Source organism: Mauremys mutica, chromosome 4 (assembly GCF_020497125.1).
Source record: "Mauremys mutica isolate MM-2020 ecotype Southern chromosome 4, ASM2049712v1, whole genome shotgun sequence".
Classification (NCBI taxonomy): domain Eukaryota; kingdom Metazoa; phylum Chordata; order Testudines; family Geoemydidae; genus Mauremys; species Mauremys mutica.
The window spans coordinates 19,952,752-19,979,454 of NC_059075.1; the positions used below are offsets into that span (position 1 = coordinate 19,952,752).

At 41.8% G+C, this 26,703-nt stretch overlaps 1 protein-coding gene across 4 annotated transcripts in view; it reads right to left on the reverse strand.

The window, feature by feature from the left end:
- Positions 1-6,936: 6,936 nt before the first annotated feature.
- The window catches only part of TDRD9 (tudor domain containing 9), a 148,648-nt gene continuing 128,881 nt past the window's right edge, over positions 6,937-26,703 (reverse strand). For all 4 annotated transcript variants that reach the window (XM_045014188.1, XM_045014190.1, XM_045014189.1 and 1 more), the window contains 11 exons: positions 24,318-24,530; positions 21,969-22,058; positions 21,000-21,257; positions 20,338-20,493; positions 17,471-17,541; positions 16,928-17,037; positions 16,639-16,735; positions 14,929-15,067; positions 14,161-14,279; positions 10,331-10,403; positions 6,937-7,811 (listed from right to left, as the gene is read on the reverse strand). In XM_045014188.1, the coding sequence (XP_044870123.1) occupies positions 7,710-7,811; positions 10,331-10,403; positions 14,161-14,279; positions 14,929-15,067; positions 16,639-16,735; positions 16,928-17,037; positions 17,471-17,541; positions 20,338-20,493; positions 21,000-21,257; positions 21,969-22,058; positions 24,318-24,530 (1,428 nt within the window). In that variant the 3' untranslated portion in view covers positions 6,937-7,709. The remainder of the gene's footprint in view (positions 7,812-10,330; positions 10,404-14,160; positions 14,280-14,928; positions 15,068-16,638; positions 16,736-16,927; positions 17,038-17,470; positions 17,542-20,337; positions 20,494-20,999; positions 21,258-21,968; positions 22,059-24,317; positions 24,531-26,703) is intronic.

Sequence of the window (26,703 nt, forward strand, 5' to 3'; positions counted from 1 at the left end):
GGGAAACCCATTGTTTCAAACAAAGCCCTCAGTACAATTAGTGGAAAATTACAGGTAAAGATGGGAGTTTGGAGTCACGTGTCCCTGCATAATTTCACTTAGTTATGGCAGGAAAGTCCATTATCTGTAGATAGGTGTCTCCCATGGACCATTGTGAGTTAAGTGCTCCTTGATGAGCCACTGAATTTGAATAGTCCCTTCAAGATGTGCAGGCTAAATATATTGTGGGTGTTACCCTAGAAGCAAACATTTGAAATACAAGTATAGAGCCAATACTCAACTTCAAATACAAAAATGATACATGCAATACAAATAATCATATTAATCAAACTATGGCCTTTCCATCAACATCTGTCTATATCTTCATCAATGATTTTGATGGCATAAAGGGTACACTTATAAAGGTTGCGGACAATACCAAGCTCGAAAGAGTTGCAAGTGATTTGGAGGATAGGATTAAAATTCAAAATGATCTGGACAAACTGGAGAAATGGTCTAAAGTACAGACTCCCCTCCGGGTTATGCAAACCCCGACTTACGCAAATCCGCACTTATAGAAAAAGTTCCGTGAGCTAGAAATAGTTTTTTTGCATAATGGTCAGGTATATGTTTCCGACTTACGCAAAATTTGAGTTATGCAAGGCGTTCTAGAATGGAACGCTTGCATAAGTCGGAGAGCGTCTGTAAATAGGATGAAATTCAATAGAACAAATGCAAAGTACTCCATTTAGGAAGGAACAATCAGTTGCACACATACAAAATGGGAAATGTCTGCCTAGGAAGGAGTACTGCGGAAAGAGATCTGGGGGTCATAGGGGACCACAAGCTAAATAGGAGTCAACAGTGTAACGCTGTTGCAAACAAAGTGAACATCTGGGATATATTAGCAGGAGTGCTGTAAACAAGTCAAGAGAAGTAATTCTGCCACTCTACTCCGCTCTGATTAGGCCTCAACCTGAGTATTATGTCCAGTTCTGGGCGCCATATTTCAGGAAGGAGGTGGACAAATTGGAGAGAGTCCAGAGAAGAGAGATAAAAATGATTATAAGATCTAGAAAACATGACCTATGAGGGAAAATGGAAAAGAGAAGACAGAAGGAAAAATAACAGTTTTCAAGTATGTAAAAGGCTGTTACAAGAAGGAGGAAGAAAAATTGTTTTTCTTAACCTCCGAGGATAGGACAAGAAGCCATGGGCTTAAATTGCAGCAAGGGAGGTTTAGGTTGGACATTAGAAAAAAACTTCCAAACTGTCAGGGTGGTTAAGCACTGGAATAAATTGCCTAGGAGGTTGTGGAATCTCTATCATTGGAGATTTTTAAGAGCAGGTTAGATAAACACCTGTGAAGAATGGTCTAGATAATTAGTCCTGCAACAAGTGCAAGGGACTGGACTAGATGACCTCTCAAGATCCCTTCCAGTTCTATGATCTTACATGCCACATTCTGTACAAAATTTGTTGCATATATATGACAGTGGTTAATCTATATGGTCATATTTTAATCAGATAACATCACAGTGCTATCCACAAGTGTACTTCCCACCAGTGGTCCATGCGGAAATGCCTGCTGATACTGTCTGACAGGGAATTCATTACTTTTGGGTTGTGAACTGCTGAGGGGTGATTCTGTCCTTGATGTATCAGTTCTAAAGATAAACCTCTCATCTGTAGTGTGGGGTGGATCTTGTTCCGCCGTGCTTGTTTCCATAATAGATGGTGGCGGTATGGTTTGACCTGACCTAGACATCGATGGACTGAACAATGGGCAGAAACAACTTGCATGCCTTGTGAACTATTTGAAGTTCAGGTAGGTTGATACGTAGTCTGGATTCCTGCAGGGACCAGAAGCCTTAGGCTGTGTGGTCACCATTCCAGTGATGAGTGTCTTTGTAGGTGGAGCACAAACAAAGGGGACCCACACACATACTGTGTCTTTGTTCTCCCACCAGGTGAGCAATGTCTGTGCATCCCGTGGAAGAGAATCATTTTTGTCCAAGAAGTCACTGTTCAGGGCATAGATTGTCCATAACCAGATCTGAAGGCATTATAGGTACAGTAGTGCAAATGGTATGACATAAGTACACACTGCCATGTGGCCCAACAAGACCAGGCAGGATTGGGCTGAAATCTGAACCAAAGCTGGCTAGTAAGAGCCCTCAAGGCAAGGAATCTGACCTGAAGTACATAGGCCCTTGCTGTTATTGAGTTCGTCCCAATGAATTCTATGATTTGTGTGGGTGTCAGAGTGGGCTTGTCTAAATTGACTTGGAGTCCTTGGGAACAAGAGAGTTGAAGTGCAGTGGTGGCTGTTGCTCGTACCTCCTGGCATGACTGACCCATGAGCAGCCAATCATCCAGGTAAAGAGAGGAGATATCAGCCTTCCTTGTCTGCAAAGATATGCAGCCACCACCACAAGTACTTTCGTAAATATTCTTGGGGTCATAGAGGAGCCGGGGGGGGGGGGGAGGGAAAGAGGACTGTGTTGAAAGTGCTCTGGGCTGACTATGAAGTGCAGAAAATTCTGTGAAAGGGGGCGAATGTCCAAATGAAAATATGCATCTTTCAAACTGAGGACCACAAACCAGTCACCTGAGAGGAGGGAAGGTATTACAGTGGCCAGAGCAGTCATTCTGAACTTTGAGTGCCATATGAAGACATTCAGCTTTCCGAAGTCCAGAATGGGTCTCCATCCCTCCTTCTTTGTAGGGGTGAGGAAATACCGTGAGTGAGTAAAAACCCTTCCCTAAGTAAGGGATGGCACAGACTCTGCTGCCCCCAGCTGGAGAATCTGCCTCTTGTTTGAGAATCCTCTCATGAGACAGATCCCTGAAGGGGGATGAGGAGGGCAGAAGCAATTCTAGTGTGTATTTGTTTGATATAGTGTCCAGGACCCATTTTGTCCATCGTGATAGCTCAGCACATTGTCAGAAAACAGGTCAGGCAGCCACCAATATGGGTGGTAGCAGGCAATGTGGAGACTGGCTATTGACCGCTGGGCTTCATGTCCAGAAGACTTTCTGAGACATGGTGGAAATTGCTGAGTGGAGGATGGTGGTGCAGGCTGTCTACCATGCTGGTCCCACTCCACTTCTTCCATGAGGCCCCACCCCTGCCCCGCCTCTTCCCACCCCTTCCCTGCTCCCATTCCAACTCCTTCCCCAAATTCCCACCCTGGCCCCGCCTCCTCCCCTGAGCACACCACGTTCCCACTCCTCCCCCACTCCCAGAGCATGATAACGCTGCCAAACAGCTGTTTGGTGGTGGCCAGGTGGGAAACACTGGGAGGTAGGCAGAGGAGCAGGGATGTGGCATGCTCAGGAGGGGAGGAGCAGGTGGGGCAGAGGAGCTTGGCTGCTGGTGGGTGAAGAACACCCACAAATTTTTCCCCATGGGTGCTCCAGCCCAGAGCACCCACGAAGTCAGCACCTATGGCTTGTTGTAATTCAAGACGTCAGATTTCAACACCAAAGCTTGGTTACTATTTGGAATGCTAAACTAGCCAAAGTCTTCTGCAGAACTCTAGTTGCTTGGGCATTTTTGTTTGGTGGAGTCAACTTGGGTGGTTCAGCCAGCTTCTTTCTGTGGGTGCCTACATAACCAGGGAATTGGGTTTCAAGTGGGAAAATAAAAATTCCACTTGCTTGGGGAGAACCAAAAACATTTCTTAGCCCTCTTTTGGGTTGGGGCACAGATATCAGGTATGTGCCAAACCACTTTGGCAGGCTCCACAATGGCCTCATTCTCTCTGAAGTGGCACTCCTGATTAGTCATAGCCTGGAGAATGCCCAGGAACTAGTGGATCTGATTCTAAACCTCATCTAGTGGAATCCGAAGAGCCTCCACAATTCTCCTGAGAAGGTACTGATACTGCTTAAAATCTTCTGGAAATGAGGGAGAGACTGGTGATACTGCCTCATCTAGAGAGAGGATGAAGGGAGATCCAGCAGTAGCAGCAGTACTGGCTATTCCTCCTTCATCAATTGCTCCTGTAGAGACTGTGGTTAACCATCAGGTGGTGACTGCTGTTGGGTGCAGAATGCAGGTCCTCATACTCAGGTGCCCAGAAATATGGGTCCCAAGGATCCCAGTAGGGTTGATGAGATGGATTGTAGGAGTACATATGTGGATCCAATGGTGGATAGCATTGGTCCCTGGACCAGAACTGCTGTTGGCAAGGACGTGATAGCAAGATAATGGATCTGGAAGCCCCCCTGGACTGACAATTCTTCACCAGGTAGCAGGAGGGACTGTCGGTACTAGCTAGTTCTCGTCTAGTGAAAAAGGATTCCTCATGCTCCAATCGCAGGGCCGGAGGTGCTGTGGGATCTGATCCTGGACAATTGGGAGTGGGAGTAGGTGGACAGCACAGAGAGATTGAGGCTGAGCCTCCAGTTCCTGGCTGGGCTCTGGTACTGTCACGGGGACACTTCCCACAGCAGGACAGGCTACAAGAAAATTGGGGACTCCAGGTCTGCATAGATACCTAGGTCCTCCAGGAGATTGTATCAAGGTCCCACCATAGGTGAACTGCCAGGTGTCTCAGGCTTGGCCTGGGCCATTAATGCCATCTTGGAGGTGAAGGATCTGTGCATGGACAGACCCCTTCTGTCCTTAGGTGACACAGGCATTGTTACTGACCTTTCAGTGTGTGGTTTCACAAAACTCGGAACTCCTGGTACCATTTACACCCTCTTTTCCTTGCAAGATCCAGGTGCACCCATTCTAAGACGTGGAGTTTTGGCGGTGCTGGAGGAAGGTGCAAAGCGGGTTTCCTTTTGATGGAGATTTGTCACTCTTCTTGTGTGGGTGTTTCTCCTGGTCTTCCTTATGTTTCCAATTTACGGAGTCCCTGTGTTTGGTGGAAGACTCCGAACCGCCAGTACTGGATGCCAGTGGGGTGCTGTCCAGTGGCTCTGGATGGGTGGAAGGGAAGCAGGACTCAGGATGTGAACAGGGTTCATGGAGAGCTCCATGAAGTACCTCTGGAGCCTGAATTCATGAGATTGCCTGGTATGTGCAGGGAAAGCACAGCAGATGCCGCACTTCACGGCAATGTATACTCCCTTGAGGCAATATAGGCAGGTCTCATGTGGGCTGCTCACCAGGAAGACGGGGGGGGGCAGACCAAGCAAGGCTTAAAACCTTGGACTTTTGGCATAACAACTGCCTGATTCTCTCCACCCCCAAACACTCCCACCAACTAACTAACTAGCACTAAAAGCTAAACTAACAAAGTACTTTTACAATATTTACAGATTTGATGTAGCAGAATACTGAAGAGTGGAAATGGACACAGGAGGTTCCATCCCAGACTGCAAATGATAGAAAGGAAACTGAAGAGGTGGTCAGTCCATGACACTTTTATGTTCTTGGTTGGGAGCACGAGAAGGTGCAGGGATGGACCAATGAACAGTGCTATTGAAGAATTTCTGGTCCCAGACACACAGAACACCTGCACATACACAATGAATACCTAAAGGGACCAGCACTCAAAGAAAGGAAAATTCCCTTGTAATTCTGCTTCTCTGAAGATATCTTGCAGGCAGCAGCTCACTCTGGGTCCAAGTTCCTTTGTATGAGATTGGCAAAACATCCCTTGTTTTAAAACTTTTTGACCTTCAAGTACACTGGTCATGAGAGAAGAGTGCAAGTCCAGATTCAATTCCTCTTGACCATAATAAGCAACAGTAGCTTGCACATGTGCTACTGAATTTAGTGGGAAGAACACCTTCCACCAGAGTACTGAATTGGGCCTGAAGACAGAAATATCTGAGTAATATTGGCACTGTTAATAATGTAAAAGACTACTAAACAACTCTCCAGTGCCATTCCAAAACATTACATATGGTTGAAGATAACCACTTTAGTAGACTCAGGTGCAGATATTTCGAGAGCCTAAGTGAATAAGGCACCCAAATCCTACTGAACATCCTTTAGCCTGTTTCAAAATCTCAACTTCACTGTTAATAAAGAATCAAAAGTATCTAAGGGTATGTCTTCACTACCGGCCAGATCAGCGATCGATCCAGCGGGGATCGATTTATTGCATCTAGTCTAGACGCAATAAATCGATCCCCAAGCACTCTCCCATCGACTCCTGTACTCCAGCTTGGCAAGAGGCGAAGGCAGAGTCGATGGGGGAGCGGCAGCAGTCGACTCACCGTAGTGAAGACACCGCAGTAAGTAGATCTAAGTACGTCGACTTCAGCTACGTTATTCACGTAGCCAAAGTTGCGTAACTTAGAACAATCCGCCCCCCACCCCCAGTGTAGACCAGGCCTTAGTATTTATATCCAAAATTTCTGACATTATAGAGTACTCTGTCCTGCAGAAGCTCTCACCAGTAATATCACAAAGTGAGGATACATCTATCTATACCATTCTCATTCCCCTGCTGACTTTTCAATAATCTCTAATTGTGATTACTAGATGTAATATACTTTTAATCAGCACATTGTGCATTTTAATTCAATGTAGAAGTTCTGTGCTCTGAGCCACCCATCAAGAAATACAAGTTAGTGTTATTAAACACAGCTGGTTTCAGAATTTTGTAAACTTTTTTTTTAAAATGCCCTTGAAAGGGGAGCAAAGGAAAGTGATGGTTACACTGGGTCATTGCAATTGTCTATTATATGGATGTTTTTCTTGACTCACAGTATCACTAAAATTACTGTTCTTTTAAGATTTCTTCACTTTAGCTTTGTTTCTCTGAGCTGCTAGCCTATTTATGGTGATTGGCACTGCCACCTACTGGTTTAATACAATTAAACTACTTTAAAAATATCTGTTGTATATTATGAATCTAGTGGCACACCAATAGTTAGTAAACTCAATTTTTATTAACCAGGTTTGTAAAGAGGAAGGGGAAAGACACCATATCTTATTTCCAATTGTGTGTTTTATTCTGAAGCTAGCAGCCTCATATTTTGGGGGGGTAAAGACCTTGTGTTTTAGGGGACAGGAAAAAAGAATGGAGGAACAGTGAATCAGAGGTTCAAAAAGATTTTTTCCCTCAACCTATGAAAAAATATGTACATCTGACTTATGTTTTGTGTCAGAAATGTACCGTGCAAGTGATTATATTGAGCATGAGATGTTTAATTATATACTATAGCTAAATCTATACACAAATATACCTTGAAGTCACCAGTACATAAACTAAAATATCAGCGTTCATTAACTTTTTAATTATACAAAAAAAATTAATAAACTTGCTGTAAGATTTATTATTCAAACACTAGTAACATAAAAATAAAACATATACAAAATTCAACATGCAACTCAACATATTTTATCTCAAAGACAAAGAAAATCTTATTCATCTTTCACTGTTGTATACTTTAGTGAAAGAGCTAAACAACCAAGACTGTATCTATTTTCTCCCGTTCCATTTATCGGGTGCTTTTTGAAAAGTCATCTCAGAAACATTATTAAAATAAAAAGAGCCTTTTGCTCTAAACAAATCTGTTCTATGAACGGTATTTTCAGTATATGTGGAACTTGAGTCTTAATCTCTGGGAGAAAAGGTCATAATATATTTTTTATCTTATTAATACATCCACTAGGACATTCCAAACTGCAACTACCTTCCTCTTTAGGATCAGAGGGATGTGCTCCACAAATTTTAAGGATCATACAGAAAACACCAGTAAAATTAAACTAAAAACTGGCTTTAACATTTCTTTCTTTTAAGGATTTCTAGAAATATTTAAGTATTTAACACAACCAGATTATGTAGCTGGTAAAGAAAAGTGTTCTTTCCTCTTTCATTCTGCCTTTCAGACTGGTTGATGATCAGTTTTGAATCCACCTAATGAAAAAAAGCAAAATTACAATGTTAGAAAGATGTAAGTTCATATGTTCTTACTCTGTAAACACAAGATTTTTTTCTCCACTATCTTGTTTTCAAATAACTTTTTGATTGTTCCAAATCATACAAATTCTGCTCATGTTCTTTATGGCTTGCTTAAAAATTAGATAAATATTACCATAAAAACCCAAACTCACATCATGGCATGCCTGTGTCAGAACTCTCCATTTCAGATCCACAGGCTTTAATTATCAAGTGGATAACCAAGAATGTAAGCATTCTGTAATCACGTAAAGTAAGATGTTCTGGTCTCTCAGACTTCAAATACACCTTGACATGTTGCTATTTGGCTTACACACCAATTTGCTTTTACGAAAAATTAAAAACGATGTAGATAAACAAAAGGTTATACTACCATGCTCATTGCCCCTTATAATTATGTCCTGCTATTCTTTGTACTGTAGTAAAAAACAAAATCCATGAGTTGCTGTTCTTTGAATTATCAGGTTAAAATGAACACACTCATATACACGTGCATATTGTGAGAGGAATCAGTATAGAGCACTGCTTTAGCACTGCTCATCTCCCATACACAACATGAAATAAGGATCAGCAATAGGTTTTTTCAGTTCATTAGGCAGTTTAGAAGGGAAAGGAGAACGTGTGTCTGTTAAAGGTAACATAGCACTCTGGGATTTAAGAGCATCTAAAAAAATATTAAGTGGCGTTTTCCCTGAGAGAGAGATGGCATAATAGCATATTTTGACCCTGAGGATAGCTACTAAAATTTGAAAAATGAGCAGCAAGCACTACTTCAGCTTATGCAAGGTATAAAAAGTAGGAATATGCCTACTCTGTACTAGAGTTGCAGAGGACAGATATTTTCTGTCCATTTGCATTCCTATAATATAACATCAGTATAGGACAACCTTACAGCAAAATTAATAGAAAATAAACATACTCCCCACAGTGAACTGTGAAGAGGATGAGCATATTTGCCCTCTGTGCTTATCCCATCTTCTCAGACTTCCCTTCCCTTTTAGGGTGAGCAGATGAGAGACGTGAAATATTGGGATGTGTGTGGGGGGGGAAGGGGGGTAGAGCAACAAAAGCACCCAAGAGCCGGCGGTGGAGGAAAAAAAAACAAAAAACCAAGAGCCGCCGGAGCATAGGAAAAATTGGTGGGGGCTGAGCACCCACTGGCAGCTCCACGCCCCGCCCCCCGCCCCAGCTCGCCTTCACTCTGCCTCCACCTCCCCTGAGCTGGCTGCCGCTTCCTGCTTCTCCCCCCTCCCTCCAGCGCTTGCGCAGCCATACAGCTGATTAGCACAAGCCTGGGAGGGAGGGGGGAGGAGGAGGAATGCGGTGTGCTTGGGGAAGAGGCGGGGCCAGGGTGGAGATTTGGGGAGGGATCCAATAGGGGAGGGAGGGGTGGAGTCGGGGCGGCGCTGGGTGGCGTTGGGGCAGGGGGGGCGCGAGCCCCCTCCACCTGTGCGCCGGAGGGCAAAATATTGGGACAATTTGCGTCCCGACCGATGTTCGGTCAGGACATGGGACAAACAAGTAAATATCGGGACAGTCCCGATAAAATCGGGACGTCTGGTCACCCTATTCCCTTTCAAGAAGAGACCTAAACCCCTCACTTACCCATCTCAGAAAAGCACCCAGTTCCCTCCACCTGCAAAGACACATAATATGCACTGGCCCGCCTTGTTCCTGATGGTTCACTGACCACTAAGCTGGCCATGAACCAAATGTGGTGGGAATCTGGTTGCATGGGGAGACCCACTGAGGAAGTTAGGAAAGATTTGTAACAGACTAGCAGGGCAGACTAGGACTTACTCCAAACAAAAACGCTACTTCTGTGCTGCAAGAAACCCTTTGAAAACTTCAGACTACTACCTCTCTATCTGACCATAAAACCAGCAGGTTTCCTGAAAGTATAAAAAGGAAATCCTGTTTATACAACAATGGCCAGCAATAAAATCCAACATATACTGCAGTGAGCTAACAATTCCAAAACAAATAACAAATACACCAGTCACCAACTTTCCTTTCCTTTAGTTAATTTTATGCTTTTCGATGGGCAGTACCAAAAGGTTAATTTCTAAGCGGGAATAAAAAAATTCAGATAGTAATAAAATCTTTATCCTACTGAGCAGCAACCAATAAATTACAACTCCCTGCCAGAAACCCATCCTTCACTGCAAATTTCTGAAGTGTTTTGTTTGGAAATAATGAATATTGGGGGCACAAAATTAAACAGGAAGTATTAGAAGAGCCAGACTGAGTGTATGGATCTGTCCATGCACCTGAAATCCACACCTACAATATCTGTACTGTTATCCAAACCATCTCTGCTCATGAAGTTAACAGATAATGGCAAAGGAATACACAGACAAAAACCATCTTACTTGTGACCATCAGATCTGAACCTACTGTAAGTCTCCAGATATGAAGGAATATGGTAATAACCCATTCCCATTTGCTTAGTTTTTTTTAGAAAATTATAACCTTACCTGATTCCAATCGTATGGTTTCCCATACCACTTGGGAGCAATTACTTGTCGAGGTTTTGATTTGCAGATTAAACTGAAATATCATAAAAACATCTTCAAGAAACCCAATGGTATATAGTTAACTCTAAACATCTAAATAAATAGTTGGAAATTTATTACATCATGGTGCTGGATGAAATGTTAACATTTTCATGTTAGTATTAGATAAATGAGCAAATTAGACTCTCTCTCTAGTGTGAGAAGTCACAGATAAAGTCATGCCCTAGTGAAACTGTTTGTTTTAAAACTGTATTCCGAGAGAAAAATATTTGGTGTAAGTTGTTTATTTGACAAAGTGCTACAATTCGCAACTGTCATTTATTCCACACATTTATGTATGCTTATTCATTTGGCTCTAGTTTAGCTATTTTTAGATCATTTTGTTTTCTGTAACAATTCAATTATTATAGATGGTCTGTATGCCCCAGTTATTTCCTCAAGCTGTGTGAAGTACAACAGTGATACATTTTAATTAATTCTGTCTAGATGTGTTTTTCAAATACACATTTTACTCTTAAGTAGTGGAGACATGATGTAAATACAGTTAATTTAAAAAAAAACTGTAAAGGGGAAACCATGAAAGACTTAGCCTGAATAGTTTTATGCATGTAGTGTCTTTTCTGCAAGGCATTTTTTTCAGTGCATTAAACAAAAAATGATCAGAAAACAACTGAAATACAGGAGGAGAAAGATTTTATAGAAGGGTAAAAATAAGATAAACAATGCAACACTATGCTAGCAGATGGTCTCTTCCTTCAAAATCAGAGTATGCTCATCTTCTGATAGTTGGGGGGGGAAGAGGGGGAAGTAAGATGTAAATTTACTTCTGAAATTTTGTTTCTGGATACTCTGATTAGGGCCCTACCAAATTCACGGTCCATTTTGGTCAATTTCATGGACATAGGGTTGTAAAAAATCAATAATTTCATGATTTCAGCTATTTCAATCTGAACGTTCACAGTGTTGTAATTGTAGGGATCCTGACCGGCCAACCAGCTCTGAAGGCAGCAGTGCAGAAGTAAGTGTGACAAGGTATGGTATTGCCACCCTTACTTCTGCGCTGCTGCTGGCAGGGCACAACCTTCAGAGCTAGGTGCCCGGCCAACAGTCGCTGCTCTCCAGCTGCCAAGCTCTGAAGGCAGTGCAGAAGTAAGGGTGGCAATACCACAATCCCCCCCTAAAATAACCTTAAGACCCACACCCCCTGCAACTCCCTTTTGGGCAGGACCCCCAATTTGAGAAACGCTGATCTCCCCCCATTAAATCTGTATAGTATAGGGTAAAAGCACACAAAAGACCAGATTTCATGGTCCGTGATGTGTTTTTCATGGCCGTCAATTTGACAGGGCCCTAACTATGATCCATAAATCTTAAGACCAGGATAACGAAGCAAAGGATGGCTGTAGGTGGGAAACAGCAGCAGCAGCAGTGCAGACTCTCCTGCCCCATGGCAGGCTACGCTCCCCGCCTGCCCCTGCTGCCACCCTGGGCTCGGGCTGCCTGGCTCCCCCCCAAGCAGCGCCCGGTTCCTGCTGCTCTCGGCCGGCAGGTGTGGGGCCCCAGCCGAGCCCAACCCCTTGTGTCTCCTCCGTAGCAGCGCCCCATGCCCGCATCCTCCCAGGCGGCCGCGGCGGCAGTGGCCAGGGAGCTTGAGAGGAGGAGTGGCCCCCGGGCAAGCGGGGGAGACTCCGAGGTGAAGAGGCTGCTGGCGCGGCCCGAGCGCTGAAGACTGACAGGTACCTACCCCTGCCCCATCCCAGCACCGACTGCCCCACCAGCCTCAGCGCCCTGCCCCGTACTGTCAGCCACCCCAAGCTCACGGTGACACCAGCACCCCTTGGCAAAGGGCCCCCTGATCTTCACAAACAGCTGTCACTGCAGGCCTGACAAACTCACTGCACCCCACACGTGTCTTACAGGGCACTTACCCACAAGGAGAAACGTGGAAGGGATCTACACAAAGCTGGTAACTTGTCAAGAGTGAGAATCTTTGTGAGACGTGTGCATGGGTAATATTGAAGGAATAATGCATTTACCTTAAAAGTCTGCTTTATAGACTTGGAGTAGAAATTAGTCACCAGGGGATAATGGCCCTCTGGGGCAAGACGGATTTGTCACCCTGCCTAACCTGGCTGGTGATGCAATGCAAGGCTCAATTGTTTAGCTTTGCACAATAGTAAAACTTTGAATGGGACACTATCAGAGGCAATGGCAAACAACTGAAATGCCTTAAAGGTAAAAAAAAGAAACATTACAAAGCCCTTACCCGTTCTGACAGGCTGTTTATAATGCTAAGTTTACTAGTTTCTGGAGGTTGGGGTGGGAGGGGAGAGGAGGGGAAGTAACAAGGTGGAAGTTTTGCCTAGGGCGCAAAATATCCTTGCACTGGCCCAGCTGGCAAGTATTGATGCCCTAAAGAATTCTTGCTACAACATGGCCCCCAGAGCAAAACCTGACCTCCGTTACTTACCAATCTACCTCACTCAAGGTGTGTGGAGTGGATTTAAAGTTGGGGTGGATGTGTTAGTGCTCACATACATCAAAGGAGTTGAGATAGTAACCACTGGCAAATCATATATTTGAATTGAGCAGGTACACCAAAGAAGGGAGTCATAGAAACTGCCCATATCAATTCTCTCTACGTTCTATGTGACAGCAACCACTATTTCCTTATTGCATTTTGCACGGGGGGACTCCACTAAAAGCTTCTGCTCCATTTTGACATGAAGCTGCATCATGAAATTGCCTCCACCTCAATGCACAGTTGCTTCGGGAAGGCATTTCCTTCTGGCAAACAGGCTAGCATCTTTCCTAGATACGAAGGTGCCATTGGAGAGCCTGCGTAACAGCTAGTGCATGACTGCACAAGAGGGTTGCTGGATGGCTGTTGCCAACAATCGCATTTGTATCTGTTTCATCACACACTGTGTATAGGGATTAAAAGTTTTAGATCTAGCACAGAGATGCCTACCCTACATTCACAGAGACAGACAGGCTTGTTCAAAGCTTCAAGGACACTTAGCAGCTACATACTTTACAGAATTGCCCTAGTGACTCTTCAGACTGGGGGTGGCTCTGTAGAAAGCTTTAGGAGACAGAAACTGCGAGCTGCGCTGATGCTAGATACCCTAAGTACTCTGCACTATATTGGTATCAGTTCCTTTGATTTGGTCATAAGAATCAAGGAAGGGTTGCCGGAAAGAGGCAGGTGGCCTCAGTAACTACCCTGCTTTCTCTTGGGACAGATCCACTAAGATAGGATAAGGGAAGGAGAATTCTTGCAATTATCTCTGCTAACACCTCCTCTTGGCACAGATTTGATGAGGGAGAGACAGCAGTGTGTACTCCTCAGATGTAATCTGGAAAGAAAAGTCTCCAAGAGATTCCATCACAGGGGGAGCGGAAGAAACTCTCTAGGTTCTGAAGCCATACGAGTTCCTGTCTGTCAGTCCCTAGAACAGGGAACTATAACAACTAGTATCTTGAGGAACAGGTTTTGATATCTTTAGTTTTTATGATTCTACTAACTGTTAGGCTTTCTTGTTGACCTAGTGTTACAGTAGCAGTAAAATTATAGATAACAGAAACAATAAGTCTAAAGCCTATATTACGATGCTGAAAAGAAGAAATATTTTGAAAGCAAAGCTCAAACTAGTGATTTACTGCTTTATAAACAAGCAAAGTAAATCAGGATGGATAGTACCAGACAGAAGTGTGAAAACAAATGCAAAACAGAATTCACTATAAACTAAGAAAATAAACAAAATTCTCATTAATAAAAGTAGTCTTACCCTAAAAGTTTCTCACGAGCATTCTCTTGCAGCTGTGCAATTCTCTCTTGCCCAAAATACGTCGGGCCATTTGGGCCATCACAAACCAGTTTGTTAATGGCCGTTCTTAGGATGTTTATCTGTGAACATTTCAATGATACATGATAATGAGCAGCCCAAACAACATTTCCAGTTTAAGTTCAGATTATACTTAGGGATGTGTGTGCATGCCTATGTCTGTCTGTCTAGAACGGTTTAGTTAACACTGAAAGTTCATTTTTAGATCAACATTAGCAAAGAAACATGAGAGAAAAGCTATGTATATAATTTTCTATAAGAATGTCAAATATTTTATGACTAAGTGGATTTTTAAATAGCATTATTTTATACCAAAAATATAATTAAAAGGTTTGAATATAATACAGAAAAACAAAAAACCCATGTTGCACAGGAGTTTGATTAACACAGAATTGTATTTGCTTAGTCACTGGCTTAATTATATACAACTGTCTACAAAGATGATAATGTACTGTATTCAATATTTGACTTTGTTCAGTAAAGTTTAATGAAACCACCTTAGGGTTTTTAAACTTAATTTCTGACACACAAGATCAGTTCAAGGTTATAAACAGGCTATTTCACTAAAAAAATTAGACAACTTTAAAATTCTGCCAACGGTTGCTAGACTTCAAGTAATAAAATTGCAAGAGCTAACAATTTCTGACATCTGCTAGATTCCAGATACCGTATGCACTACTACAATGAAAATAATCCATATGCATGTTTTACCTCTACTATGTCATCCATGCCAAACTGCACATCAAATGCCAACTCCATGTCATGTTCTGGAAACAGTGGGGTTCCAAGACTTTGATTCCACCCCAAACCACAAAGAACACCAATAAAACTCCTTCCACTTTCATCAACCCTAACAAAATGAAAACTTGAACTGAAATTTTGGAAAGATGAAATTGAAGAAAACAAAGCAACCCCATCTGGAACACCAATCCCACATTAATATGAAGATAGACGCTCAGATTATATCTATACTGCAATCTGATGGTTTTGATTGCTGCTCAGGAAGACTTACACGAGTTAGTTTAATCTAGCTAGCTTGGGTATCAGAGCAGTGAAGCTGTTGCAGAATGCTGGCTGTACAAGGACGGCTGGAACTCTGGGCTTCATCACTTCAAACCCTGAGCTAACTAGATTAAAGACAGCTCAGGTGTGTTTACACAAGTGGCAATCATACCCGGTGATTGCCGTATAGCGATACCCTCAAAGGAACAAACATTTGTATTGCCAAAGAAAACCCAAGTTACTGATGCAGCCTAGCTTGTGGGATTTGTAAGGATCCCAGAACAACTTGTAGGGTTCATGCAACACCTTGTCATGACACTACATCGTGATGCTGGAACGATGTATTGACATGCTGATGCAGCATCACAACAAAATAGTGTTCACTTTTCCCCTGCATAACTAGTTTAAAAGTGGCAAAGCTGTGACTGGCAGCTGCTCAATCCTTAAGGAGTATTGAACATATACAGACCAGAACTTAGTTTGAGGAAACGCAGCATCCCTTGTGTTGAAACAGTGACCTGCATTGACCCCCGTTTGTGGCTTAAGGGTTATAACCCCTGCTGTCCAACCTGTGGTTATTAGGTTTCCATTATACGTTTCAGCTCAAATCAATATATAGAATCAAATGATCTTTTATTTCCTCCAATTTCTAATTCATGAATTTTCTATCTTTAAAGGCTTCCAAGTTTCTCAAGCTCATTCCAAGATGGGTTTGACCAGGAGAGCAGCAAGACAATGATAGACTCTGAAAGTGTTATCACAGCACAAACGCTTTGTCAGCCTAGGAGCTCATCTACACAAGAATATAAGCACAGCTATATTGGATCAGACCAATGATCCTGATTCCAGTATTCAATCTTCTGACAGTGACCACTACCACATCCTTCAGAAGGAATGAACAGAACAAGGCAATTTCAAATGATCATTCCCATTGTTAAGTCCCAGCTTTGGGCAGTTGGAAGCTTAGGGACACCCAGAGCATGGGTTTGCGTCCCTGACCACTTTGGCTAATAGCTACTGGGCCCTAAACTCCATTAACTTATCAAAAAGTGCTCAAAATAATCACTTAACCACTTGTTGCCCAGTGTGCGATTTGTACACCCCATCACACTGACATAGATGAAAATAATAAATTTAATAGCAACTTAGCCCCTAAAATACACAAAACTCCCATCCCCCTGGCAAATCAAACACTGGTACAGTTCCTCCTCCTTTTAGACTTACAGCAACATCTCAGGAACTTAAACAAGTTTTCATGAAGGCAGACTCTGGAATCCCAAATTCACATATACATCCAACATTGTTAACTTAGCAATATAATATGCAACTGCCTGTAATGGATGGAAGAAACAAGGGATGTGTAGAAGGATGCTAGAGAACACATCATTCTGATATCATACTTCAAAAATGCATATATACCTGAGTTCTATAACAGGAGCAAACAACATACTGAGGAGTGCTGGTAGCCCTGGAATAGGAGGCATCAGAGATGTTTCTCTTAACAATATTGTAGATCCTATTACAAAAAAGAACAAAAATTGATAATTAACAGAAAGCCTTGACAGCACAACGAACCTCTAAGCAGTTGGTAGATAGAATTTCAGTGTCAGATATAATTTAGTTCTATAGCTATTCATATGGACAATGCTAAGTAGTTAAAGAAAAGGAAGTGAGAAAAATAAGGAACACAAGTATGTATTTAGATTACCAGTAGCATTTACTGATACAGAAGCAGCAACCAACATTTTCTGAAATGGATCCTCCGGAGCATTATTGACAATTACAGAGTTTATACTCTCCTTTTCTATCCAGATATATCTAGGGAAAAATGACAAAATATATTAACTGGCAATAAGAAAGAAAAGTCAGTAGAAATGTGTATCTAAAAATCCTTTTAAAATTATGAATCAGCCATAAGTGTGCAAAGTCAATCAAACTCACTCTAGTTGGTGAGTCAAGTTTTGAATGAATCCAGGCTCACAGCCTTGTATTCTAGACATTAAATACAATTTCTGTTGACATTAGAACTGCATCAAACTCTCCCATTCATCTCAGAACTTTTAACATTATGTATGTTTCTTTTTTTTTTTTTTTTTTTTTTTTTACTCTTAGAGCTAAATAGTATTCAAGCATAAAGGTGAATTAATAAAAAAAATTAAAGATGTGAAAGTGTGTATTCCAGTAACTCTTAAATCTACCAACACAATGACCTATGGTTTGCCTGCCATTCATGACAAAAGCTTTATCATACCTGAATTTGGAAATCTGGGACATGCTGTGACACTTCAGCTCATAAGGATTGAAGGGGCCATGAAGAGTTGCCTTTGAAACAAGACAGTTCAAGTGAGTTTCAGTTTTTAGATGAAAATAAAAAATAATATATTATTTTAATACTTTATTGGGCATATACTAACATCCAACGTTTTCAAACCTGGGTGCCTAAAGTTAAGTTCCTAAATTTATATCTAGGCACCTACATAAAAATTACTCTTTTCGTAGGAGCTGAGCAATCACAGTTTCTCAATAACTTCAATAGGAGCTGGAGTTCCATACCACCTCTGAAAAACAGGCTATTTGTATTTAAGTGTCTAGTTCCCAATCTTGTAGACACTACACACATGCTTAGGGGGGAGGGATAGCTCAGTGGTTTGAGCATTGGCCTGCTAAACCCAGGGTTGTGAGTTCAATCCTTGAGGAGGCCACTTAGGGATCTGAGGCAAAAATTGGTCCTGCTAGTGAAGGCAGGGGGCTGGACTCGATGACCTTTCGAGGTCCCTTCCAGTTCTAGGAGATTGGTATATCTCCAATTCTTACCTTACCTTAACTTTTTGCATGAAAGTAGTCCCATTGAGTTCTATGGGGCCACTCATTTGTGTGAATTAAGCATATATGTGGGTGTTTGGAAGACTGAAATATAAATCAGGAGCCTAACTTCAGACACCAGATTTGAAAAAAAAAAAATATTGGTGAGGGTTAACTCAAAATCAAAGTACAGTACATGACACACTTTTACATAATGATCAATACTCACTGTTTAGTTATGGCTATTATGCTTTCCTATGAGATGCAACTAAATTAACAGTTTTGAGTTTGCCTGGGCCAGCTACTGTATCACCAATAGTACTTAGTGTGCTGCAGTAACTTTGCATCACCAGATCTATACAAGTCTACTTAGGTACTGCGCTTGGTTTCCTACTATTTTTCATATGTATTTACATTCAAGTTATCAGAAATAAATGCACAGAACCACAGCATTTGCTTCTGGATGCACGTGCGCCTATGCTCTCTTGACTGGAGAATGTATAGTGGTGTCCACGGCCTGCGTCTGCATAGAATAGCACCTCATGCCTCCAAACAAGGGCATGTAAGGAGGTGCAGACCCGCCGCTCTTCAGTTCCTTCTCATTATAAAGCAGAGCCTCCACAGATCAGGGGAAGGAGGGTAGAGCACTCATTAGAACAAGACTTCTTGAAGAACTCAAATTACTGTAAGGTAAGTAACCTCTCCTTCAAGTATGTGTCCCTGTTGGTGCTCCACTGTAGGAAACTCCCAAGCAGTAACTCAATGAGGAGGTGGGTGCTGAGGAGGTAAGTCCAAGATGGCTTGGAGGTCTGAGTCATGAAACTAGTATCATCTTTGGAAGAAAATGTAATGCTTGATAAAGGTATGAATGGAAGATCATATTGCAATCCTACAAATGTCTGTTATGGGAACATCCTTCAATAGAACTCTAGATGTGGACTGAGCTCTAGTGGAATGTGCCAACACCATGAGGGTGCTGCATCCCAGCTGATTCACAGCAGGTTAAGACGCAACCAGAAACCCACTCAGACCACCTTTGAGTGGAAATAGGTGCCTTACAAAAGTCCAGTAGATCTCCAAATAGGTTGACCCTTCATCCTCTCTGCAAATGATACAAATAGCCTAGCAGAGGCCTGTAAGGTCTTAGTCCTGTCAAGGTAGAAGGCGAGGGCCCTTCTGAAGTCTTGTGTATGTAGACTGGTCGTTTCCCTGGAGGCATGAAGTTTTGGGTAGAACACTGGCAGGCAAATCTCTTGATTTATGTGGTATTCCCAAGAGACCTTTGGGAGGAAACAAGGATAGGGATGCAGTGAAACTGGTGGTATATGGGGGTCAGCCACAACAACACCAAGCTCTCCCATTCATCTAGCTGAAGTGAAGGCTATGAGGAACGGAGTCTTGAGAGAGAGACGGATGAGAGAAAAAGTAACCATTGTTTCAAAGCTCACAACACGGAGAACCAAACTGAGGTCCCATTGGAGGGCCTGGTTCCATATGGTGGGAGGAAAACAAGATACATAAGCCCTTGAGGACTCTAGTTATACTAGGGTGGGCAAAGAATGAGAAGCCTTTGATTGCTGTTATAGCAGCCAGATGTACTCTGAGTTTATTGATTGACCTTTTGTCTAAATCCAACCAATAGTCCACGATTTTGGATAGTGGAACCTCTGAGGCTTGGGGAGAGTGAAGGGAACATCAAGAGTGGAAGAGCTTCCACTTTTGAAGGCAAGTTTTGTGAGTACAAGGTTTCCTGCTAGACAGGAGAACTGATTGGACCTCATCCAAAGAGGTTAGTTCCATGCTCAATAACCATCTAGAAACCAGGCTCAAAGATTCAAAGATGAGGGGTTGGGAGGAGTCAGGGTCCCCAAGTTCTGCGACAGGAGAGCCTTCCTAAGAGGAAGTTGAAGAGGTGTTGCCGTGGAGAGGTGAAGCTGGTTCTATTACCACACTTATCTTGGTCAGGATGGCACTATGAGGATAACCCTTGCTCTTTCCTAATGGATGCTCTCCACATAACCATGACCATGGCTAGGGATGTAGAAGCTGTATATGGTGTATCTAGAGCAGCTTGGAGGGAGGTTCTGGCTATCAACTGATTCTCTGAAATGAGATTGACAAATGGACAAATCTATCTCCAAGAACCCTGCAAATTTATGTTATCTTTATTCATTGCTGAATCTGAAGTTAATATTGTTTCAAGGCAGAAAAATCAAATCCTGTTGAAAAAATCACTTTCAATATTGGGCATAGACCTCAAACACCAGATCATGTTTTTATAGCTTCATATAGAAATGAAACCATTTCTGAAGTTACCTTACAATTTGGTGCACCAAATTTATTGGCAGAAAAGTGATTTAACAACATTTCAATAAGGCGTTTTTCTTCCTGTTTTGTTTTTTTTGGAGTTACAGATGCATTCTCCTCATTTTCTACTTGTTTTGAATACAATTCTTTGAGTTCATTGCTTTGCTAAATAAAAAAATAGAAAAGAGTTAGAACAAATTGCGAAATGTTCAAACTTTTCAAAATTAAACAAAACAGTTCACGCCAAAACTATGTATATGTATTTGTGTGGACAAACACAAGTTTGAATTAAAAAGCAATGACTTGCCTTAACACCTTCCACTGAATCACAAAGCACTTAATACAAGACATTCATCTAACTGAAGCATTATACCCTTCACTGGAAGAGTCTCAAAAACAGTTAGTTTAGCCCCCTTTTTCCCCCCACACTATGATTACTTTAATATATGTAAACCATCTCAAAGACCAATTATATTAAACACAGTCTTGCATACACGTGCACATTTTATAACATATACTCTCATTAAAGTACTAACCAGAGTCAACCCTGCTTAGCTTACATAGCTGTCAAGATCTCAGCCCAATGTATCAGGCCATAAGAGGAGATGAAATAAATTAGCATAAGAAACTTAACAGGCATGGCAAAACACTGCTTTTTATTTAATGCATACTTTTGATTCATAGGATTCTTCTGCTAGCTCAGCATAGCCCTCTTCAATGAGCACGTCTCGAATGTTCACTTCTTTTATTCCGGAGTAACGGTAAACATCCACATGCAGAACACTGTGCACAACTGAATACACCTTCACTATAAGAGCACAGTCATTTACTAACGAAGCAAATCTTTGGCTAGCACCATAACGCCACTGTTCTCCACATACAAGAGATTTCGCAGAGGGGCGTATCTTGCACATCTTGAATTCTAAAGCCTAAAACATATTAAAGAAAGCATGATGAGCTCCAGAAGTGACAGACACATTTTGATTTTCTTACCAAAACAATTCAGGTCAGTAACAATCAAAATGATAAACCATCACATGCACAACACTTCCTCCATTAACAATATTAAATTCATTATTTTACATAGAGAACGCCTAAGATTGACATAAAACTACTGATACAAATCCCATTATACCAGCTGTCACTGTGCATACGTCTACACCAACGGCACCAAAATTGGGGGGCCATGGCCCACACTTTTTAACCCAGGCGTAGTCTGGGGTGACGGGGCCAGCATTGTCCCCCCAAACTGCAAGCCTCAGCAGGCATGGAGCGGTGCTGGCAGGACCTGTGCTTCATGGTGGGGGAGCTGATTACCGTTAATAATCAAATATAAACATTGTTCACACAATAACCCTTGAGGACTACACAGGCTAGGCACCACTATTCTACAGTTACATGAAACAAGATTACTTATTAAATAGGTCTTCTCTTGGTGGAAAACACTTAGGCTTCCAAATATACTTTATGTATGACTAGTGACAAAGGGTTTCACATACATCAGATTAGCAAAATATGGTAGCCAGTCATGGATCTTTATTATTTGGGAAAGTTTTGTAGAGGTTTAAAAGAATCTCAAGCTTGTTGGCCTATAATATTAATACATTCATTAAAAAGAAGCAAACATCATTTAGCATTACCTGAAAAGGGAGCTCTCGAAGGTAGTTTGGAATTTCCTTTAAAAGATTTAAAAACACTCTTGATCTATTGCCATAATCGACAAAGAAAACCTTGACAACAAAGAAAGGAATGAAAATATAAAATCAGTGGAGATTCCAAAGCAGTAAAGAAAGTGCAAGTTTAGCAAATGTAAGATAGCAGCACACAATGGACCTATTGCAGTATATAAAATTACTTTTAATAGTTGCACATCAGCTACACAGAGACAGACAGTTCAGTAGCACAACACACTACATAACCAACTGAAAGACAAATACTTATAGCAACTAAAGTCTTGAATAAAGGGTCCTGGAGGCAAAATGTGTCAGAAACAACAGATCAATTTTGTCTTGTCTATTGCTCCATCTTTTCCTAGGTTACGCATCCATCAATCAAAAAACAACTGCTAACTAGAGACAGCATTAGTCAAACTTTTCTCCAAGGCAACAGTTCTTGGTCCATACTAATTATGGACTAGGGGCTGGTGGCTTAGATTGAAATTTGCATAATCTTACCTCACATCAGCAGTGGATGAAGTCAACTACTTGTGGTTTCTGGATTGGCAGATAGTTACTGCACAGATTGGCATGTAGAGGAGGATGACAGCCAAGGATTACACTCCCCCCCACCATCCAAAGCAAAAAAAAATGTCAGTGGAACGGACAGATAGCTGTCCAAGCTATCTGATCAGCCGCTTTGCTGTCCACTTGCTGACAGGGATGGCAAAAAGATTCCAAAGATTTGGAGATCTACTGGACTTCTGTAAGGCACGTACGTACAGAATTAGATCAGATTTCATCAACTGATTATGCAATTAGAAGTGGTGCCCACATGAAGCTATTAAAATCATACTCATACATACTTTAAAACTGTCAGGTGATCCTTGCCAAGAATGGAACAGCAAAGTCAAGAAAGGGTTGCTAGCTTTTGAGGGGCACCACATCTATGATAAGAGCTGATGGCCTTAGAGCAAAGCCCAGCCAGCCTGTGCCTGAGGCTACACCTACATCAGGAGTAGTCAATAGGCAGACCGTGGCCAAATCCAGATTGCCAAATGCTTTTTAACGGACCTCAACATGTTATTTAATTATCATCATTACTGTTTGTTTTTTTTTAATTATTTCTCTGGAGTCTGGATGTTGACTATGCCTTGACCAAGAAATCTGGACTACCCCAACCTACCTGCAAGGCCTGATTCAAACCTCAAACAAGCTTTACCATAAGTAGGAGTGGTTAGCTGTAGCTGGGCACCTAGCTTCAAGGGAGCCAGTGGTCAGGGGTCACTGCTACAGTGCAATCAAGGCTCTTGGAAGGGGAACCTCTGGGCACCACAAAGAGGTAGCATGTAACTGTTCTGAGGACTTGTTTTCACTACCGGGGAAAGTCGATCTAAGTTATGCTACTCCAGCTACATTATTCATGTAGCTGGAGTTGATGTAGCTTAGGTCGACTTACCATGGTGTCTTCACTGAGCTGCATCAATGGGAGACGCTCTTTGGTCAATTTACCTTACTCTTCTCAGGGTGCTGGAGTACCGGAGAGCACTCTGCTATCGATTTAGTGGATGTTCACTAGACCTGCCAAATCAACACCCGCTGCATTAACTGCAGCAGCGTCAATCTCCCGGGTAGTGAAGACAAGCCCTCAGAAGCCAATTCATAGAATCATAGAATATCAGGGTTGGAAGAGACCTCAGGAGGTCATCTAGTCCAACTCCATGCTCAAAGCAGGACCAATCCCCAACTAAATCCCCAAATGGCCCTCTCAAGGATTGAACTCATAACCCTGGGTTTAGCAGGCCAATGCTCAAACCACTGAGCTATCCCTCCCCAGTGTGCAGATAAGGGCTACGCACTGGCCATCCTTTTATATACAGTTGAGAACACGTGATTCCATCAAGTTGTGATTTTTGATCACTCTGATGAACACATTTACCTTCTCAGTCGTTACGTGCTGACACTGATTCATCAAGTTGACTTACAATTTTATTATTTGAAGTATTCTTCCAAACCTACAGATCTTGTAGTTGGAGCCTGTTTTCAGTTTTTCATTTGCTACCTTCTACTTCAGCACACATTACTACATGACCCACTGTTCTCTCCTATGAAAATTCTCCTTCAATGTCACAAAGTGACAATTTCCCTGTTGTGTTCTGACCTATCATTCATTTTCTCATGGGGCACTTTGTCTAACGTTTGCTTTTATACATTTGCTTTCTTTATAAAGATGTTTGTAATTGTCACAAAAGTAGTTCATTAAAAATATGAAGCTACAAGACTGTTAATCCAATTAGTTCTTACCATTCAATATAACATAACATATTACTATACCTCAGCAGAATCTCCAGAAATATACAAGATCTGGGCTCTATGGTATCTTTTGTTTTCAAAATCAGTAAACTGTGCCAGACAAACTAAATCAGGATATGGACGCACTGGTAGAGGCATCAGGTCCAGGTGGTTAATCTCAGCAGTAAGCCTTTCGAGAGCAATCATATTTTTTTCATCTGTTTGGTAACCCCAGAAGTGTCCAACTTCTACCACCTAAAAACACCAGGATACAACTTGCTAAAATATTTTGAATTTTTAAGTAATCTTTTTATATTAAAATCTGATTTCATATTATTTTTATTCTTACAATGCTTAAAAAAAATTTTTTAGTGTTACATAGCATACCAGCAAAAATACATTAAAGCATTCCTAATCTTGGAAAGCATTTATGGTAGTAGTTTTCAAACTACTGCTGTATTTCTTAAATGATGAAGCATAACTTTCACATCCATTGCACCAGATACTGTAAATAAGAGACCTATTATATGAACATCATTGTAAAATCTGACATACCAAGAGGTGAAGATCAGGCACACTGGCATAATAGATTGATTTAAATCTTCAATTTTAATCTTATTTTGTATTTGTACTCTTTTAGTTATTTTCCTAAAGAGAGGCTGGTTTGCAACTAAATATAGCCTTGACACTAAATCTGGTACTTACTTTTGTTAACCAGGAGAATACATTATATCCCTAGACATTTAAAGAATTATATAGCTTTGCATACATTTATTCAGATGCTTAATTTTTACATTGTTACATTAGAAAATGGTGGATGATGCGCATTTATTTGACGACTTTTTTTGTAATTGTTTGTTTTGTATTTAAAAATTGATTTATTAAACAAAGGAATTATCTGTCAGTAGTAAAATGAACTGAAATCAATCGCTCTACCAGCCCTTTAAGTTGGTCTCTCCAAAAAGAAGTATGATTCTGATGCTTCCTCCTCTCTGGAGTCTTCCTGACACCCACCTTACCCGCACCAAGTTTATTCAAAATGCTACAATTATCTTCATGGACCACTGTTGAGATCATGTTGATCTCCAGTCTGAGTCCCACTGGCAGGCTACCCAACATTCTTTTCCCTGTCTTCTTGCTCAGTTGGGACCTGCCTCTTGCTCTTCAGCTTTCCAGAAAAAGGAACATTAATGGACAACAGTTCACATTCCCTGAAGCCAGACACCAGCAAGCTGAGGAGTCAGAGCTGAGCCCAGGTTCCAGCCAAAGAGCAGACAAAGCCAGAACAGCTGAGCTAGGAGTAGAGGTACTTGGAGAACAGCACAGGGGAGGAGAGAAGATGAGCCACTGAAGCCAGCTACAAGCTCATCACTTGGCCATGACACAAGGAGAAAGGCCATTCTGAGCTGGACCACATCATGGGCGCCAGGCCTCCTGGAGAGTACAACTAAATATCCCTCTCTGAAAATTATCATTCAAAAATAATGAGAGATTTTTATCTCAATGAATATTTTTCCAACTCTGAGCCACAGCTATGTGGTTTGTGTGGGGAGGAGGGGGGTAAGGAGATGGAGAATAAAGGGATTTCAAGGCAACAGAATACATGAACGTAGCTATGGAATTTAGGTGTTGCTGCTGCAGAATTTGGTCCCTCTGTACTGTGGCGTATACAGGTCCCTTCTCACTTCCAAGGATCTTCACAACTTAAGCCCTACCAATTTATCTGCTGATATATGTTATCTGTCTTCCCTTACACATCATTAAGGATGCCTGCCAGCCTATGCTGCACCTTCTCATTTTTTCCATGCCACTCCTTAGGTAGGCAATAACCTTCCTGAAGTAGTATGCTGAGCCACTACTTTGTCCTTAAAATCCTCTTTCAAGACCCACTTCTACTACAACACCTATAGGAAACTGCCAGCTGATAAACAGATGTAGAGGTGATATAATAATCACCACTACAGTGACAGTACACTGTCCTGAGATGCCCAGTTCTGGTATCAGAAGTGTCAGTGCTGGGGGCATTAAGGTAGATAGTGCTGATGCTGGTGCCATATTCTTCCCCAAATGGAAGATTTCTTACCCGATAATTGCCTTTCTGCTAGCAGCATTTCCTACAATTCTGCTATGTCTGGGCTATTCCCCTCCTGTCTAGTTTCCAGAGGCAGTTCAAAGCTGTAGCACAACCTGTGCTAGCCACACCCTGTTCTCTAGCCAGCTACCAGAGGATTTATTCCAAGGCTGTGTAAAAACTTGTAGAAAATAATTAGTAACAATAATTCCAATGCCAACCAAGTGTGACAGGGTCAGGCCAGATGGCTACAAGAGAGTGTTAGAAGGCAGATATATTAGTCCCAAATTAAGCAGATCTCTTTTCCTTTGGTAAGGTAACAGGGGCAGTTCCAGAACAAGCAGGAACTTGCTGGAA